At 40.6% G+C, this 20,127-nt stretch overlaps 1 protein-coding gene and 1 long non-coding RNA gene across 4 annotated transcripts in view; one reads left to right on the forward strand and one right to left on the reverse strand.

Moving 5' to 3' along the window:
* The window catches only part of HYOU1 (hypoxia up-regulated 1), a 34,599-nt gene extending 15,483 nt beyond the window's left edge, over positions 1–19,116 (forward strand). For 2 of the 3 annotated variants that reach the window (XM_018566164.1, XM_018566163.1), the window contains exons 8-25: positions 363–478; positions 823–1,009; positions 3,948–4,082; positions 4,175–4,257; positions 4,381–4,513; positions 5,341–5,525; positions 6,486–6,624; positions 7,610–7,670; positions 8,016–8,095; positions 8,986–9,129; positions 10,022–10,200; positions 10,729–10,816; positions 12,444–12,566; positions 13,193–13,326; positions 15,265–15,349; positions 16,496–16,742; positions 17,959–18,039; positions 18,809–19,116. In XM_018566164.1, the coding sequence (XP_018421666.1) occupies positions 363–478; positions 823–1,009; positions 3,948–4,082; positions 4,175–4,257; positions 4,381–4,513; positions 5,341–5,525; positions 6,486–6,624; positions 7,610–7,670; positions 8,016–8,095; positions 8,986–9,129; positions 10,022–10,200; positions 10,729–10,816; positions 12,444–12,566; positions 13,193–13,326; positions 15,265–15,349; positions 16,496–16,742; positions 17,959–18,039; positions 18,809–18,858 (2,250 nt within the window). In that variant the 3' untranslated portion in view covers positions 18,859–19,116. Of the gene's footprint in view, positions 1–362; positions 479–822; positions 1,010–3,947; positions 4,083–4,174; positions 4,258–4,380; positions 4,514–5,340; positions 5,526–6,481; positions 6,625–7,609; positions 7,671–8,015; positions 8,096–8,985; positions 9,130–10,021; positions 10,201–10,728; positions 10,817–12,443; positions 12,567–13,192; positions 13,327–15,264; positions 15,350–16,495; positions 16,743–17,958; positions 18,040–18,808 lie in introns of all 3 variants that reach the window. The other variant, XM_018566165.1, reaches the window with a different exon arrangement.
* On the reverse strand, positions 18,959–19,154 carry LOC108795001. The gene is made up of 2 exons (XR_001941731.1): positions 19,110–19,154; positions 18,959–19,059 (listed from the first exon to the last, which is right to left on the reverse strand). It is a non-coding gene; the product is annotated as an uncharacterized LOC108795001 (long non-coding RNA).
* Positions 19,155–20,127: the final 973 nt, after the last annotated feature.

Below are 20,127 nucleotides of genomic sequence, written 5' to 3' on the forward strand. Positions count from 1 at the left end.
AAGGGTTTTCCCCCCCCCCCCCCCCGTACATTAACCCTTTGATTGCCAATGATGTGTACCACATGCCATGGCATTCGAAGGGTTAAAACACGCTGAAGGCATGTTCTAAAACCAATCAGCTGACTCAGATGTTCTTTGTAGAAATGATCTAGGAGACTGTAAAGCTGCTAAATCAATTGCACATCTATGTAAAATGCGGTTCAGCTGCAGCTACTAGGTGCCTGGGATCTGAGAAAGTTTGTCAGGATGATTGGCAGAGGAGGATCGATTTAACATCTCTAATTATAATAATTCTGGGTAATCTAACCATTTGTGCATGAAATGCCCAAAATAACACCTTCTGGTATATTACTTTGTTACAGAACATTATGTTTTATGATATGGGATCAAGAAGTACAACTTGCACCATTGTGACTTATCAGACTGTGAAGACCAAAGACTCGGGTATTCAGCCACAGCTGCAAATTCGTGGTGTTGGGTAAGAAATAATGAATGTTTCAGAATATTGCAGTAGCTTTACAGAATCAGGGTTTTTTTTAATTTTTTTTATACAGCATACATTTTTTCACGTACTTCAAGGAAACATCCTTGTTTAAGCACAGGATGCACATCACGAATAGCAAAAAAGTAGTAATTTTAGGTTGGTGTGTTCTTGGTAACCAAATAAACATCCAAACTTATTCCACAAATACTGTACCAACATCTGTTTTAAAATGGAATTTGAATCAAATAAGTGTTTTAGTGAGTGGTATGCGCTTTTTTTTTTCAGCTTTACCTGTAAATTTAAAAAAACAAACATTTTTATATATTTTTATTTACCAGATTTGATCGTACTCTTGGTGGTCTGGAAATGGACCTAAGACTCCGTGACCGCTTGGCAAAAATCTTCAATGAGCAGAAGAAATCCAAAAAAGATGTACGGGAGAACCCCCGGGCAATGGTTAAGCTTTTGAAAGAGGCAAACCGTGTCAAAACTATTCTGAGTGCAAACAATGATCACATGGCACAGGTACATTATGCTCCTTTTTTTGGCAAATCACTTCAAGGTGCTCTATTTGAACCAGTCCAATTTATTCTCCTTTTTGTGACTAATCTGGATCCTAAAATGTTCCTTCTGGTGGTGCTGGAAAGCCCTCCTTGCTGACTTTTTTTCCACATAGAGCTTGATGGTAAAAAAAAAGGTCAAGACCAAAGTAGGCCATACACATCTACTGTTTGCAAGATCTGGCGGCGCCGCAAAAGTGTAAGCATTGAAGGAACCGAGTGGGAAATAGTCAGCCAAACTGTTGCTGCATCCATTCAGATGCAGTTAATGTTTAAATATTCACGCAACCACTGGTGACGGCTGTATGAATACAATAGATTGCTAGGTAGATTCCTATGGGACTTAACGAGCGAAAACTAGCTGTGTATGGCTAGCTTAAAGTGTATTTCCACTTTTGCAGTCTAATTTAGTAAAAGCCCTCTATATGTTCATTATGTGTTCCTATTCACACAGCATACTAAAAAATAACTTTTAAAAATATTCTTATTTTTTTTTTTTTTTTTTTAGCTCGTGCTATGTGAATGATGGGGACACGTTACAAATATAAAATAAGTGTTATCCCAATTTGGCTGGGAAAGTGCAAATACACTTTAAAGGAGAACTATGGAATTAGGGCTTTTCCCCATAGTTCTCCTAAGGGTAACGGGGGGACACAAACTAGCGTCCTCCCGTCACCCTAAGCTCAGTATACCGCGAGCTACAGCTCGTGGTATACTGAGACGCTGAAACGGATACCGACTATGTCTGGATCCGCCCAGCTGCGTGAGTGACAGCTGGCTCTACCTATCTAGAGGCAGAGCTAGCTGTACCCTCCCCCGTCCGTTCCGCTAGTCAGCGCTGGAGGAACGGGGAGGTGGGAAATCCAATCCAGTCCCTCCCCTGTCACGGCTCTCAAGTTCATTGTCACAGGTCGGCTAGAACTATGAGGATGAGTGAAAAGCACTCACCTCATAGTCCTCCTTTTTCAATCAAATGTTATTATTTTCAAAAAGAAGTTTTAGCATACATAAACATCATAAACAATGATATCAAAGCTGTACATACAGCCCTATAAACAAAAAAGGACTTAAGCACATTACAATCTGTGTTATGCATGTCACAAGAAATTGACAGCATACATCTAGACACACAGCGTATGTCAATCAGTCGTCTATTACAAACTATAAAGCGGTGGTCAAACCACCGTTCAGGCTCTGCCTGAACAAAAGAATCTTGTGAAGGAGACTTAGTACAAAGAAGAGGGGGTGGAGGGGGAAAAGCAGAATGGAGGACAGGGGAAACAGGCCTGGTGGAGGGTTAAATGATGAGTGAAACCAAATGGAAATTTGGGGGCATATAGGAAACAACCCAGGGCTCCCATATTTTTTCGAATTTGGGCAATGAATCTGACTGGATAGGTTTAACTGCTGCAAAGGGGACCGAGGTAGTACGCCATGAGCGCGCAATCATTCTGGCTTCAGTTAGGATATGAGTTAGTTTAAATTGAGTCCACGAGCATGATACCGGTTTCTTCCCGAGTAACGCCTCAGTCGGATCCTTACAAAAGGAACGACCTGTTACCGTGAAAATTAGCTGATACACCCTAGACCAGAACCGCCTGATCTTGGGGCACTCCCACCATATGTGGAGGAAGGTCCCGTCAGTCTGGCACCCTCTAAAGCAAAATGGGGATCTGGAGGGAACTGCACGGGCGATTCGCAGAAGAACCAAATACCATCTCAGTAGGAGCTTAAAGTTCGCTTCCACTACCAGTACACACAAATAACTTTTTGAGGTCGTGCACCAGATTTGGGACCATGTGTTCTCTCCAATAGGTCCTCCCAATTCCTGTTCCCATTTGAGGGCATAGGGGGGAAGTTCTCTCTGTAGAGAGTCCATCAAGGAGGCATATAGATGAGAGATGAGACCTGGGCCGTGAGGGTGAAGCGTCAATAATTGTTCAAATGGGGTCATAACCGTCAGGTCTCGGATCGGTCCAGCATATCTCAAAAAGTGTGTAATTTGTATGAACTGGAAAAGATCCCTGGATGTAAGCTGGTGTTTCCCTCGTATCTCAGAGAATGATACAATCCCTGCAGCTGTATAAAAATGTCTAGCTTGGGCTGGAGATCGAGCTGCCCATTTACCAAAAGTTGAGGGATGTTCATATCCCGGAGGGAAAAGGGGGTTCCACTGTATGGAGAGAAGAGGAGTATGCGGAGAAATCCATTTCTGTGATACCTTAAGGGCATCCCATAAGCGTAGTGTGTTTTTAGTGATAGGGCATGTGACAGTGGTCCGCATTTTGGGAGGTAGCCACGGCAAATTTCTTAAGAGAATGGGGTCACACAGATATGCCTCCAATGAGACCCATAAGGGAACCTCCTTCTCCGAGTGCCACATAAGGAGGGGAACCATCTGGGCCGCCGCATAGTACTTCTGGAAAAGAGGGAGTCCCAGGCCCCCCTTCAGTTTTTAGATCTGTATAACACTGCCCTAGCAATTCTGGGGATGGAGCCGGACCATATGAATCTCAGGACCTGGCATTGGAGTAGACGCATCCTATAAGCTGGAACCGGGATGGGTAAAACCCTGGCAAAGTATAACAATTTCGGCAGAAGAGAAATTTTTACCGCTGTGATGCTTCCTAGCCATGAGATATGGTGTTTATCATAGTTCTCCTTTTAAGTACCTCACTGCAACCAATGAGTCAAACCTGCCATGAACACAGAAAATTTTAAAAATACAGTCCTACTGTAGGGTTATAAGTGCTTACGCTGCAGGTGATTAAAAGATTTAAGTCAATTGAGAGAACTTTTCTGATTTGTAGCACAATATTCAATAGTGTTTACTGAAAAGCTATATTCGTTCTCTAAATGCTTTCACTTGTAACAGCTCAAGTATTTTATTTTCTTATGCTTAGATTGAAGGTCTAATGGATGATATTGACTTCAAAACCAAGGTGACCCGTCAAGAACTTGAAGAACTGTGTGGAGACCTATTTGAAAGAGTCTCTATACCTGTGCGAAAGGCTTTGAGCGGCGCTGAAATGAACATGGTGAGCATTCGTTTTGTAAGCTGTTGTGGCTTTTGTGTCGAAGCTTTTCTTGAGTAGTAGGAATAATCACAATTTATTGAATTTGTTCACAGGAAGAAATTGATCAGGTCATCATAGTGGGAGGAGCCACTCGTGTACCCAAAGTTCAAGAACATCTTCTTAAAGCTGTGGGCAAGTGAGTGCATTGTTTGAGTAGAGCCTTTATAATGAATGACAAAATTATATTTTTAAACCATCTTGCAGTGGCATTATAGAAAGTAATTTTTTAATTGTGTTGTTTTTTGTTTTTTTTTTATAGGGAGGAGTTGGGAAAGAACATAAATGCAGATGAAGCAGCAGCTATGGGAGCTGTATACCAGGCAGCTGCTCTTAGTAAGGCATTCAAAGTTAAGCCATTTGTAGTTCGAGATGCAGCGATCTATCCCGTACAGGTACATTTCAGAAAATAGCATTGTTTAATAGTTGCCTTCATGTGAGATGTCAGTTTTTGGTGTGGGTTTTTTGTTTGTGGGTTTTTTTTCTTTTCCTACTTGCCACAAATTATTTTATATGTAAATAGTAAGCTATTGCTTGCTGTTATTGCAGTGATATGTTGTTGTGGAAGGGAGTTTGGCAGACAGCTTTGCCCTACTCAAACCTGGAGGTCACCGAAAATACCTGTGCTGGCACTAGATTTGTCTTGTAACCTCAATTAGCAAATTTTTTGATTTTTATACTTTGCAGCAGGATCTTAAGTAGAGATACTAATGGGTTGAGCTCCTGGACTTGGCAGTGGACCCTGGTAGTCCCATTGAAACCATCACTAGGACCAGCAACTGTTACAGTAACCTAGCGCTAGTTTAAAAACTGCTCTGATGCTGAGATATGCAGATTACAAATGCAGCAGGTAGCAAAGTGGTTTTAAAGGTGGAACCCAGTGTCAATCTGAGATGACTTCATACATTCTACTGTATGCTGTGCTGCAAAGTTGTGTTGTGAGCATTCTGGGCATCCTAAATAAACTCGTCAATTGCTATTGACAAAAACAGACATTTCCCAGCACACTCGCCAGCCTGCAAACAAATACACTATCTAACTGCTAAACAGACGTTTTTAGATGCACAACTTTTGCAAAACATGTGGAAGCCGCACTGCCTCGCCAAGGCCCCTCTATAGTGCGGTCCTAACTGTAATCTATCAAAGCCTTCATCTTGAAACCTATTTATAGCAAAGGATGGATTGCTAATGACTGACTTCTTTTGGATTTTACATCTTGCAGGTTGAGTTCACTAGAGAGGTGGAGGAAGAAGGCGTAAAAAGTATGAAACACAACAAGAGAATTCTTTTTCAAAGGCTCGCCCCGTACCCTCAGCGCAAGGTTATCACCTTCAATAGATATACTGATGATTTTGAGTTTGATATCAACTATGGAGACCTTGGCTTCCTTGATTCAGAAGACCTAAAGTGAGTTAATTTTCTCATCTAATACTAAAAGGAAAAGATTGCTTGAGCACCTAAGCATCCTAATATTTGTGCATCAGGACTTAAGGTGCAATTAAACATTTTCATAATCCTTTTTTTCACTGCATTTTGGGTATAACACCACTTTCAATTTAATTTCACATTTAGTTCCAAAAGTGACATTGGCAGTATTTTTAAACATTAGAAACATAATTACCCTGCAATTAGATTGGCTCAGTTTCGTGCAAACTGGGCTTGATTGATCCCCAAATACAGTGATATGCCGAGTATTGTGGTGCTTCTTTCCACTTATCAAGGTCTACTGGAAGCAGGTTGGTTAGTTCATACATTTCACCTCTGGCTTTGGACCCTAGGATGTGTCTGCTTGGGCTCCTCGATTCTTACCTTGTTGAGCTATCTTTTAGGCCGCGTGTAACAGAAATGCTCTTTAGTGCTCGAAAACCACTAGATAAAACGTGAAATCCTAACATCGGTGGAATAGCAGAGTAACACTATTGCTAGTTTTCAGTGTCTATCATTTACGTTCAGAGGCTGCTCAGGGAAGTTTAGTAGAATTTAAGATGAATCAATGTCACGCGTAGAAACTTTATTCCATGATCTGTAATAGATGGTAGCTGATCTCCTCAAAATGTGATGCTTACATAATTTGATTCTATGACTGTCTGTGTTTTATTATCTCCTAATGTCACTTAAGTGACATTCTTATATTCTCCTAATATCATCTGGCTGGGAATGTGGTCCTGACCTCACTTTGTGTTCTCTGTCTGAATTTCACTCCATGATTGCCTGTATGACCACTGTGTCCTTAAGACTTGTACTGTATAGTTTTTGTTTTCTCTTTGTATTTGCCCATCTGCTTATTTTGCCTTCTGCAACTTTGGCCAATTGTATGTAGTGCATCACAAAGCTTTATACTAAAACAGTGGGTTTTTTCACTATTAGAATTTTTGCATCCCGCAATCTCACCACAGTCAAACTTAGTGGAGTTGGGGAGAGTTTCCAGAAGAAGTCTGACTATGAATCAAAAGGCATCAAAGCTCATTTTAACATGGATGAAAGTGGAATACTCAGTCTTGACAGGGTAATGTAGCTTTAAAGAGTATTTTGCAGTTAAACAAAAAGCATTGTGTTATTTGACCACCAGGGATGAGAAATCTGTACCCTTGCAGTGGGTCCTCCTCCCCCGCTGCAAGAGTTAACTGTTCCTTTTGCCCAAGGGATGATTTAATAAGGTGATATACTTGTTTCTTGCTCCTGCAGGCTTCCTCCTATTCGCATGGCTGGTCCCCATAAGTCTCTTCCCTTTCCTACCTTAATGGCAAGCAGAATATATATATATATATATATTTCTCCTTGCTATTGTTGCTCACATTCCTTTTCCCCTTCCCCACCTCTCCTCCTTTTTCACCTCTTCTCTCTCCTCTTTGCTTGCTCACGCTCTTACAATTGCTCTCTCTGTCTTACCTTTTCTTTCACCTTTTTCTAGAGTTAATAGTCTTGAAGGACAAACACCTCAGGCTTGTTTTCTGGGCTCTCTGGTTTCTATGTACCTCGTTAGACGATGTGCCAATACTTCTTACCATTGCTCCCATACTGTCATTTGCATTGCCCCCTATTATGACTCGGTTCATATCTTATTGTGCATATTGATGCCGCTGTTCCACACTACCTAATGTCTATTGTTTGCACTTGAATTATCTTCATAAAAATGTATTGAACGGAAATGCCCTCTGCAGTAATGTAGCCATACCCCACAACTGGCTGCTTTAGCAGGAGTTCATGATGTCTATTTGGTTATATTGTGCCTTTAGGCAAGCTCTGAGCTGACTGTTAAACATAGGGATAGTCCTTGGACTAGTTGCACCATTGCTTTATACTGCACACTTTTTATGTGAACTGCCATTTGTGTTAGTATTCTGATAACAGAACAGAAATATCTCTTTTATGACCATTTCTGAACTACTCTTTGGTCCATGAGACCTTAAATGAATACTTAAATACTTTTGAGTTGACAATAAAGACAGTGATTGCAAATTACAGTTTAAACCTAGTCTATGTATCCTTAGGTTGAATCTGTCTTTGAGACTGCATTAGAAGAGAAGTCTGATCAAGAATCAACATTGACAAGTAAGTAAAGCTGCCCCTGTCAGACACTTCAGCAAACTACTTGGTAATAGCTAATTATTCTAATATTTTAGAAGCTTCTGCCCAATTGAGTAATGGTTGTATTGGTGTTATCAATGATGGCTGTTGATTTCCCTAAATTAAGGTGGCACTGTACGGTTTGTATGCAAGCTCAGTACTTGTGCCTTCTTTAATAAGAAACATGCATGCTCAGCGATTCCGCATTGTTTGGCACAATCTGTAGAAACAACTGAAAAAAAATCAAGGTTTGGCATAACTAACTTCAAGTCTGCCTTTTTTAGGTCACTGCTTCAGCTATTTTAATAACTACCTTTTTGTCTTCCTCAGAGCTTGGAAATACAATATCTAGCTTATTTGGAGGCGGAAGCTCTAGCGCAGATAAAGAAAATTCTACAGATACCGTTCAGGTAAGAGAATTATGTTTTATAGATCATGGTGCTCAGCAGCTGTATGTTTTAAAGGTTAAAAATCTATATGAAAAAGTATTATAGGATGCTAAAGTCACAATTCTAAAGGCAGCTACAAACCTGTAAAAAATAAATAAAATGAAGGCAGCTACAAAGTTAAGTTGTATGGTTTTAGTGCCACATGAGATTTGCCAACTGTAAAATAATTATGTAAATTACCACTTTATGCACGTTGTCAAAGTGAATTATGAGGAAGCCAGATAGTGCCCAAGTTCAAGGTGCACAGGTCACAAAATTGCAAAAATGTTTTAAGGGGAACATTTTCATTAAATAGGCTATATTTCAAACATAGACTACAAAGAAGTCATATCCGAGGCCAACGCTAAGGGCCTATTCACACCATGTCCGGATCATCACCAGACCAGAGTTTCTGAACCCAAAATGCATCCTAATGTATCCCTATGCTATTTTTGGCCTCTGTCCACACCAGCGCAGTCCGTTCCAGACCATAAAAATACTGCTTGTCATATTTTGTCTGGTCTGGAATGCACCGGAACCCTACAAACACGCCTGTAAGACCATACCGCCCCTTACACATTGCTAAACCAGTCCAGGAATTGTTTCATTCACACCTAAAACATGTTCATTTTTTCCATGGTCTCCTCCGTTACCACATCTTAACCTCTTTTGATCCATTATGGGTCATGCTGGATGGCAGAAATTAAAGTAGATTTATGCCTCCATCAACCCCAAACGAACTGGGCGGTTTTTAAAGATTAACTATACAACATTTTAATGGGAAGAATTTCTATACCTAAAATATTGCATGCTTAATGTTTGTGTCTCCTGGTTTTAATTTTTTTTTTTTTTTTGGAATATTTTGTTTGCAGGAAGAAGAGGAAGTGCCAAGTGAATCCACAAAAGAGGAAGAACAGGACTCGCCAGAGCCAGCTGAGCAGCAAGATGGTGATACTGGGGCTAGTAAAGCAGAGAACAAAAGTCAGGATGAGAATAACGGAGATAAAGAGACCAAGGTATAGATATGTAGCTTAACTTCCTGAAAGTTGCTTGGAAATGGCCTTTTTGCATGAAAATATTTGTCAGTTACGTTAAACTGATATTCCTTTTTTAGTAAATGGTGACAAACAATTGTCCATACCGCTGCTGCCTGCATGTCATTGCTGTTAAATAATACCACTGACTTGGTATGAGTTGAGTCATTGAAGTGACATGCCATGCAGTAGTTATGAGAGAATTATAAAGGCTACCTCTACTGACCTTGATGTCTGAAAAGATAATTCCATAGCCGTCATGTTTGCGTTTCCTTTTCCAGAGCATGCATGGAGGCACTCGGTTATAACATATTTGATCAGGGCATCTAGCCTTTTCAGAAGAAGGCTATCCATGGCAGCCCTGTATGTGTTCTTGACAAATTATAGTCAGATTAACTCTTAAAAGTTGACTTCTAGCTATGAGCATTACAAGAATCGCAAACCCTGGTGCCCCTCTCCCTTAGAACCTGGGCTTCAACAGCCATGCTGGTAAAGCTAGTGACCAAAAAGCAGGATGAAAAAAAAAAAAATCTGTCCTTGGGGCATTTAGATTTGGTCAGGCACGGCCTACGGGTGCATCTGCTAGAAGTCTTACAGGGTCAGCATTCTGTATCTGTCTGGGCCAACTAGAGGATGAGGATCACTGGTATGTCCTCCATCTCAACCCTGGAGGGAAGATGAGGAAGAGGTTTCAGGAAAGGCATAGATCAGAGTTTACTAATCCCACAGAGCTGCCAGGGCATTCACTGCTTCCGCCAGTGGATTCCTGAATCCTGGATAAAGACCTGTCCAGTTTTTAAAAAAAAAATGTAACTCTACCTGTGTCTGACTATATATATATATATTGCACACAAATCTATATTAATCCTTCTAGGATTCAAAAGAAAAATCTGAAAGCCCTAAAGAAACTGGAACCAAAAATGAACCAGAAGAGGAGCCTAAGAAACCAGCAGTGCCTAAGAAGCAGAAGATTGTGGATGAGATTGCAGCAGTGCAGACTGTAAATGATATTCCAAGTATACCAGAAGAAGAAGAAAAGAAGTCCATTAAAAAGTGAGTAAGAAGTACACAATATGTGCTAGTGCTATGTATGTGCAGGTGTCTGGGTGCCCTTGTAGAAATGGTTTGTTTTTTGTGGTGTGTTTGTTTTTAACACAACTTCAGTTTTATTAAAAAAACACAGCCCACCCATCCTCAATATCTCACCCAGGTAATTACTTACCCCTTCCTGATTGATGCAGAAATGTTCCCAAGAAGTGGCCTACACATGTGCAGTAACTGCCCATAGACTTGAATGTACACCATACCCCAAGCGTTTCTACTGTGACAATGTTGTGTCTTGGAGCAGTGTAGGGACCAGCAGGTGGAACCACTGAACACTGTAGGATCAGGCATACAACACACCTGGCATTTGTGTACGTGACGCGTACAACTTTTGTGAGTTAATGCATGAAAATGACGTGGCCTGATCAAAAGATGCACAAAAGCAGACCATTCGTATTGTCAAACTTGCTACTCTTTCTGATAAGTTACCAATATGTGTTTTCATGATGGAATTAATGCGACACATTGCTATTTCAGGTTACAAACGCTGACAGAGCGAGATATTGAGAAACATGAGCATGAAAAAGCAGGAAATAGCCTGGAGGCATTTATATTTGAGACGCAGGTCAGTTAAACCTTTTTTGTTCTAAAGCGTAACTGTAGCCAACTTTTTGTATGCGTGTATGTATGTTTTTTGGACAGCCTGGGGAATGTCCACAACCACTTTCAAGTTTTTGTTGCTGTTTGTATCTCCGTTTTGTAAAGATTCCCCGCACTTTCAGTTCCTTTGAGTCCCATCAGGGCACGTTCACACTGTAAGGGCATAAAGAAATCAATAGTTATTGTGCCCTGTCCACACCACAGTGCTAGTATGATGTGCAGTGCAGAAAAATGCAGTCACTTGAACAGAAAATGAGTGAGGGCCCATTTAGTCCTGTCTGTTCTTGTGTATGGTGTTAACTCACCGGCTTGGTGTCGCACAATATTGTGTGTTGCATTAAGGCAGCCCATCTGTTTTAATGAGCTGCTAATGCACAAGAACAGACCAAAAATGAATATGCAACTTTTTTTTTTTACGATGCAGCTCACCACAACTCATCATATTGCACTGCGATGCGACACCTGTGCTTTGGAGCTACTTTGCCTTAATCCGTTGATGTGCCATTTGAAATGAATAGCACTGCTTTGCTCTAACACATGCAGTGTACGTTGCAGCTGTTCCTGCTCTTCTGCAACGCAGTGCAAAGTATGGTTCAGCTCTAAATCTGCGCAATAGGAATGTGAATTCCTCGCACTAGTTTTTCTTACTCATTCTAGTAAATGCAAATAAAACAAATGCTCCCCTACTGGTAAGATTCTCCCTTCCTGTTCTTTCATCTGCCAAATAGACAGGAAGTGGGGAATGTGGACAGCAGTAACATAGTGAGAGAAGGTTCTAATACAGTGGACACATTTGTTGATATCCTTCCACAAAAAGAAACCACCATTTTTTGGGGGGAAATAACATTAAACTGGTCAAAGCAATTGGCATCCATTATTCCATATTTAAAGGAGAATTATGAGTCGAGTGCTTTTCACTCAGCCTCATAATCTAAGCCGACCTGTGACAATGAAACTGTCACAGGCCGGCTCAGTAGATCGGGAAGTGAGCGAACACATACCGGCGCTCGCTCACTTCTCGATCCTGTCACTGCAGAGCCGCGACGGGAGTGACTAGATAATCCCCTCCCCTGTCCGATCCTCCAGCGCTGTCTGGTGGAATGGACGGGAGAGGGGGTGGGTACAGCTGGCTCTGCCTCTGGATAGGCAGAGCCAGCTGTCACTCACGCAGCTGGGCGGATCCAGACATAATTGTCGGGATCCGTTTCAGCTGCGGCGTCTCAGTATACTGCAAGCTGCAGCTCGCGGTAGACTGAGCTTTGGGTAACTGGAGGACGCTAGTTTGTGTCCTCCCCGTTACCCTTCGAAGAACTATGGGGAAAAGCCCTAACCCCATAGTTCTCCTTTAATAAAACTCAAACTCTGATCGGATGCAGTCACTGTTCGACTGACAATTTTCCACACAGCTCCCTTGGTCCTTCAGTTAAGTTTTGTTAAGCCAGGTGGTGCCATGGCTTCAACGTTCGAGCTGTGTCCATTTTTAACTCTTTCCCACCCTATTAAAACTTGATTCTGGCTAAATAAAGCAACCTCAATTGGAAATCCTATTACAATTTTGTATTTACCTAATTCTTTCTAATGTTTTGCCATAGGACAAGCTTAAACAGGACGAATTTATTAAAGTTTCTACAAAGGAACAGAGAGCAGAGATTTCCAGCAAGCTTCGACAGGTGTCAGGATGGCTAGAAGAGGATGGGTATCAGGCTTCAACCAAGGTGGAGTAATGTCATTTATAGTCCTTTTACCTCCTGTGTCTTTCAAATCTGATTCATGTTGCTTTTGAAAGGCTTATTTTCTAGCAGTTTTTAAAGAACCCAAACTATGCAGGGCAATGATACAAAAATCTATTTACTTATAGCGCAAGAATGCCATACTTTAAATTCATAGACCTCATAATTTGTAGTCTTGACTATAGCCATGAGGGCTTGATATAGTTAATAATCCATAATCGAAGTCACCAGCACTCGATGTGTGCAAGAAGTAGAGCACTGTTTATTAAATTGTCACATACGTCATATAGCCAACGTTTCGGCGCCACACGGTCCCTTCTGGGCGAAATAGTGACGCCACTATGTCGCCCAGAAGACTGTATCTGACACGGCGCCATCCGTGTTGTCACTTCAAGCACCAACCTTTCATCCTAGGTCTGTGCAGGTGATTTCGTATTATCGACTTCATATAGTTAAGTTTGAACAAAGATGGGCGTCTATAGTCAAGTGATTAAATTCAGTCCTGCTTGCTGAGCTTATCAACGCTAGTAGTTTCATCAATCAACAATTTAAAACAATCAAAATCTATTGAATGTTTCTGGATCTTTATTATGTGTTCTTATTCTTCACAGGAGCTAAATGAGAAATTGACGGAACTTAAGAAGGCATGCAAGTCATTATTTTTCAAGGTAGAGGAGCGACGAAAGTGGCCAGACAGACTGTCAGCATTGGATAGTTTGCTTAATCACTCCACCATTTTCTTAAAGTAAGTTCAGCCTAAAATCGCTTTAAGACTTGTTCCGTTACAATGTAATAAGCAGTGAGGGTGTGTATTGACTGAATTCACTAGTAGTCGTTTGTTAGTTTACCGTAGTCATCTGTAATGCTCTGGACTACAAATCCCAGAGACGTCAAGCTTATCAAGGATGAGCCCAGCTGTAAGCTTGGCAAAACTTTAATTTCTATTTGTTGTCTGTTCTTGCAGTAAACTTCAAGGAAACTGACCCAGTAGCATTAAAAGTACTTTACTTGGCGAAAATGCTGCGTATACAAACTTAGTTACAGGAAAAGCAAACAAATACATAAACAAGACAGGCTGCTACAAACTATAACATGCACCCACTACACTATCTTCTAGTACATGTATGATTTCTAGGAGGGGAAACACTGAAAATATACTTAGCTTAGGCTGCAGGCTCCAATAAATTCCGTGATGAGCAGGACTTGGCCTAGGAAGAATGGCTTCTCGTTGCAGTATCCTTTGTATGTCCTGGTCTTGAAGCAAGTCCTCTCGTCTTGTGAAGCGCCCTCGTACTGTCCCCCTCCTGTGAAGACCTGGTCTGAAGTGCTGTGTTGGTGAACTGCCGTGTCATCTTTCAGCTACTGGCTTTTTATTGGGAGAAAACTGGCCTAAAACAATGGAAGCGACGCCCCTTTCACCTTTCTAAAATGCAATACAATGCATTTCACGTACACACATCTAGGTGGCAGCGTTGTACCATAAATTGCCATCAGTAGTCAAGATTTTTATTTGAATCTTGACCAGGCTAGGTGTGACTATTTACGATCACCATCCCATTGTGATACAAATCAATACAGGACAAGCTACACCATTGTGTAAAACCAGTTTGGCCTGTATTGTATTGGCCCCTTCCATTGTATGAGCCAAGATTTCGATCAACAAACAAACAAAACCTCCGTCTCTATTGCAAATCTATGTGTGTCTGAAAAAGTCCACTAAGATATATCGCAACACACATCTCAGTGAAGGCATTCATTCTGCTTGTATGCTCTTCATGCTTTCTACATTTGGAAAATCCTTGTTGCCCTATGCACCACCCTATTGACTAATCCACATATGTGATGAAGCTTTTATCTATATATACTGAAAAAAGAAAGGTCTTAAAACAATTGTGAACAATGTACAGTATGCTATGTTCATGCTTTCAGTGTGAAGTGTTTTAGTAAACGGCTGCAATGAGGTGTTCGTGTTTCAATAGTAAAAAAAAAAGTACTGTTATTGTTGCTCTAAGTGGAACTGAACTCAAAAATTGAAGAATATTACCACTGTTGTACTACAATTAAGATTACTGCCTATTGGTGTAAGGTTCTCTTTAAAAAAAAAAAAAAAGAATTAAGTGGCATGCACATTTTCAATGCTTGTTCTTCCATATAGGTGTTAATGTGATAAGTATTTTATTTGTAGATTAGCCTCCACAAGCACTTTCCTGTACTTAACTGGCTAGGAAATGGGCCATAGTGTGGGAGCATTGATTTCACCAAGTTGGCTAGCTCATCAGCTTGCATTGGGGGAAAGATCAGTTAATCATAACCATAGCATCACTGCATCACTGAGTAGTGATGCATTACTGAGTAGCACTGCAAAGCAAGAAATGGGACCTTTTTAATGTAATTAACAATTATGGATGCATTCATGAATGTGTATGTTAAGAAATGTACTTACAATAGCTTTTTAAATCATCAACTCAAGAAAAAGCAAAGACCTATACTTGCCTATCAATTTTCATTTTATAATTGAATGGCATATGTATGTCGGCTACAGGAAACCTTACTATCATCTGCCACATTATACTTGCAATACATGATTAGGAACATGGGATTCGCTCTGGATTGTTTCTTTGTTGTAGGTAAATGTTAAACATACCTGCCATAATCCTCCTCCGTCTCTGTTTTACTTCCTTAGGACTGTCAGAATGATTCCAGAAGACGAGCAAGTATTCACAGATGTTGAACTAGGCACTTTACAAAAGCTCATCAATGAGACATCGGTAAGAGAAGACTAATTGTTTATCAGATATATATGACAAATCCACACAAAGGACCTTTTGTATAACTGTGTTTTTACTAAGAATTGGAGTTATGTCTCCTCTACTACAAATTACCGTCACGTCTGCCCTGATTATTTGAATTGGCTGCTGGGAATACCTCCAGTTAGTAAGGACACATCAATACATTAGGTTAAAAAATTTATTTATGGTGTTGACTGGTTTTAAATGTGGGTTTTTGGAGCAGCAAAGTACTATTATCCAGAACCTGTTACTAGTAGGCAGATCGGTGTCTGTTGTTTAGGGGTTTACACAAGATTTGTAGTTCTGCTTTCTAGAAAGCAAGTACTGTTGAGTTTTTGTAGGATTTTGATTCATTCAGTAAGACTGCCATTACAAGCAGGCGTGACCCAGACGACCACAAATTACGCACTGCTAATGTTGTTTAGGAACATTGGTAATGTTCTTAAGGTTACGTCTGAGTTTAAAAAAGTACATAAAGGTAGGTTCTGCATACTTTAAGAGCTTTTTGATACCTGAACAGGATTTTATGCGTCTGTACACGTTGTTAGGACTGCAGTGGGCTCTGAGAGGACAGTACTGGAACATACAGAAGTGAATGTTCAACCATTCAGATCATGGGCATGCAGCATGGACACCAGCCACTATAGGGATTTGGTTGGCAGCTCAGGAGATGGGTAACAGGATGGAAACTGGGGACGTGCGGAAGTTATTTTGTCATTTAAAATACAAAGATGTCACTTGCCAACCTATGAGTGTATGTAAAAGGTATGCTGCACTGATAACAGGACTGTATAGAGCCTTGACACCTCCAAACGCCTGTCACCCCTCATATACGCAGTTGTTAACCATAGATGCTGCCCCATCCTCCTCCTGCACACTGACAACTGTCTTGGACAGACAGACATTAATCAACATTTTGGAGCGTGTAGGGCAGCTTTAGACTTTTTTTGTTTTCTTACAAAATCTTAATTTGCATAATAGAATGCAATCTAGATGTAAGTTTAAGCTGTATAGAAGTACACAATGACTTTTAATATCAAGATTACATTTTTCACTTAATGTTTCCTGATTTTTTTTGTAATATTTGAAACAATAAGTTAAAAAAATTCCTTCATATCTCAACAGGCATGGAAGAATGAAACTTTAGCAGAGCAGGCCAAGTTACCTAAAACAGAAAGACCCGTTTTATTGTCCAAGGATATTGAGCAAAAGCTTGGCGCTCTTGACAGGGAGGTTCAATACTTGTTGAACAAGGCCAAGTTTTCCAAACCTAAACCCAAGCAAAAAAGCAACACCACAAAGTCAGAGAATGGAGAAAATATAACGGACACCAAGGAGAAAGTAACTACCCCCAAAACTGAAAGCACAGAAGGTGAGTTGACTGTAACTTTACAGTGTTCTGTAGTAACTATGAAATCATGAAAAATCTGTCTATAGAACTTGTGAGAACTATCCAACAGGAGAAAGGATAGCTGGGTAAATATCTTGGTCGCATGGCAGGTCTTTCAGTGGATACACGACCCAGCGGGTTTTGTAAGACTACAAAGCCTTTACTGATCTGCAGAGCTGCTGAGCGTAACAGGGCACTTACTGTGCTGGTCAGCATCTGAAAAGCTTAAGGGGTGATTTCACAGGAGTGCAAGCTAAAAATAAATATAGGAAGATTTTGGGTAATACTCCCTGGGAAATGTGTATAAATAAAAGCTCTTTTCCTTTAAAGAGAAAGGACTTTTTGGTAAAGTTCCCAGATACTGGGCAAGCCCTTTTTGAAATGCCCCTGTGGGCTTTTAAAGCATCAGAGTCAAATGTCCAAGGCATTCTGGTTCAGCAAAGGCCACGTTACCTGTGGGAGCAGTAAAAATGTCCCCAGCAGATCTTCTGGAATAAAAGTACATTTTCTCAGTACCAGTTTTTTTTCCTATTGGGAAAGTGGAAGGGAATTATGCAATTAAAAAAGGGGGGAGGGGGGGGGAGAGAATAGAGGGGCCGAAAAAGGAGGAACTTCCTCCATACTGTTTGTGGATAGAGGAGGGGCAAGGATGTTCACTTCTGTCATTCCCTCTGCCAAGGTAAATACAGAAGAGCTTCATAGCTAGCTAGATTTCCTTAGGCTTTGCTATGTTGGCAGTTTTAGTCTTTCTACTTTGTAGCTGAGAACATTCAATACAAATGAATATATGCTTTCCATGAGTTTAATAGTAAGGATCCTAGTAGCTGTGAAGTGTGGCATCCTCAATGGTCACAAAGTCCCTGTTTGGTATCTAGTGCAAACCATCACTTGTTGCAAACCTTGTGATCATTTATGGGTCATGGTGATTGTTTTTTTTAATTAACGCTAGGGTCATTGATCATGGAGCAACACAACGATGCCTTACTCAGAGAAAAGCAATTAGGTGACATTTACTTATCACATGTTCTGCCCTGGCCCTTGCAGGCTGCATGGTTTGTCTACATGGATGTGTCAGTGTGCTGAGACATAGGGCAAATTGCACATAACAGATTTTGTACAAAGTCTTAGACTGCCTGACCATTGGTAAAAGCAACTGTTCAGATTTTGCCTCTAAGTATATTATGCATCCCCTTTCTAGGTCAAGCAAATGACCCAGAGCCAGTAAAAGAACCTCCTGTGGTAGAAGAGAAGATTCTAGAGCTAGCAGGTTCAGAAACAGGTACAATAAGGCATGGTGTGAATCTGAGTGTATATTTGAAAAATGGTTTGCAGTCTACTGTAGTGCTATACCGTTTGGACATCTAAAGAGACTGTTGTGATGGTGTCTGCAAATAGCCTCTTCCTCATCAAGGTTTATTCAACCATCCATATCCCTCCCCGCTAGAATTTTTAGTGGTGCTTGGTGTCTAAGCTTACCTATGTGGATGATATCCCTACTTCTCCCATAACCGTGTTTGGGCCTGGTGGCTAGCTGTTAAGGCCTGAGCAGTGTCGCAATGGGGGGAGGTTGTATTCTGCCCCATATCTGGAAACATTTATGGTGAAGGAGTTGTGCATGTCACTAATATATTAATGTCCACTTCTATGGCTTCTTTTGCTGAGCGAGCAATCCAAAGTGGTTTTTCATTCGCTAATTTTTTTTTGTTTCCTCGGCCCCTCAAATCTTGGAAGCATCGTCCCAACTTGTGAGGCTTGAGCCATGCACATGTTATTGTGGTCACATGCACTGCCAGTCTTAGACCATCTCCCCTGATGCCTTGTGCCTACATTTAGCAATGCATATGCATGCCTTCAAATTCTAACAGTTTGCTGATTAACTTGGAGGGGGGTTTATGTGCCGGCTGCTACGACATGTAGCGTTGTAGTTTTATACACGAATGTGCTCAGGAAAGTGTGGCAAGAGATGATGGCTAATATATTGATATGTATTATATGGGATTACCAGTACATAAAAGATCTTGACAACATTTCACTTTTTGTTTTGCCAGATTCCCAAACAGAGCAACCTTCAGAAGAGGAGCCGAAGACTGAATTATAATTGTATTACCTTCTCATCCATTGATGGCACTCATATTTATTGACATTACTTTTTTTGTAATGGACCCTGACTGTTCCATACCAACTGAACTGATTTTTTTGTTTTATTTTTCTCTAAAAACGGAAAACAAGATGTAAATATCTGTCCTGCCAGAGCACCATTTAGGGGAGTGTGTGTGTTTTGTTTGCCCGCTTTATTTAACTGTGAATGTATAAAGGGTTCTGGACATCCTCACCGAAGACTGGCAGAACCACCGATCATTCTACCTAAATCTCCTTCCTTTCCATAAAGGCCATTTGATGGTAATTTATTTCAGTTTATAGTACCTGTTGCTCTAGATTTGTGGTCTGTCTCTCAATACAAGTTTACCAGTATGAGAAGTGTTAAGGTGGGATAATCCACTCATATGAAAAAATCTAGAGAAATGTAGTTTTCAATATGGTTTTCTTCAAATGATTACTGTAATTGTAATTTGCTATTACTGTTGAATACTGGACATTCAGTGCCCTTCAGGATTTCAAGAACTCGGAAAAAGTTACTTATTTAAGAAAATAAATAAATGTTTTTCCGCAGTTTGTTCTAGCTTATAATTCGAATAAATATAATGCGGTTTTCTTGCCTGAAGGTTATATGTCCTTGGGGTGGAAATCTAGGTAAACAGGGTAGTGTTGGAACAGATATGTGAACTGTGAGACTTTAATTTCATTTAGGCAATCTTGCGGTACACAACTCTGCCACACTGCAAAGGTTGGGAGATGGAAGCACTACTTCCTATTTCAGCTTTTCTGATTTCTGTTTCACTAGTAAGTCAGCAATGTAGTGATGTTAATTAACCTGCCTGCATCTTGGAATGTGGGATAGAAAGCTGAAATGGCAAACGATGACATTCCCTACCTTGCAATGCGGTATGGTGCAGGAGTATATCGTAAGGCTGTTCACTTGACTGTTTCCCTGATGGTCCACGTTAAACAGCTTCTCCAAGAAAGATACCTTCTCAGGATTGAAGTTGAATAATAGAGGTAGGTCTTATGACCCACACCAACCCTACATATTTCTGTTTTTAACCTGCAGATATGTATCAAGGGTTGACCAACGTTTATCAACTGTGATATGTAGTCAATGGGCTTTCCTCTCTTCTCGCTACATCTAAAGAGTTCCTGCCATTAGATTGTAGCTGGTACTGAAGATGCTTTGCACTAGCATGTAAGTGGAGTTGATTTAAGAAGTGTACCACACTGAATAACCTCCTCCTATGAATAGTTTAGCTTC

This window comes from Nanorana parkeri, unplaced genomic scaffold (assembly GCF_000935625.1).
Source record: "Nanorana parkeri isolate BGI_ZX_2015 unplaced genomic scaffold, ASM93562v1 scaffold922, whole genome shotgun sequence".
NCBI classification, from domain to species: Eukaryota; Metazoa; Chordata; class Amphibia; order Anura; family Dicroglossidae; genus Nanorana; species Nanorana parkeri.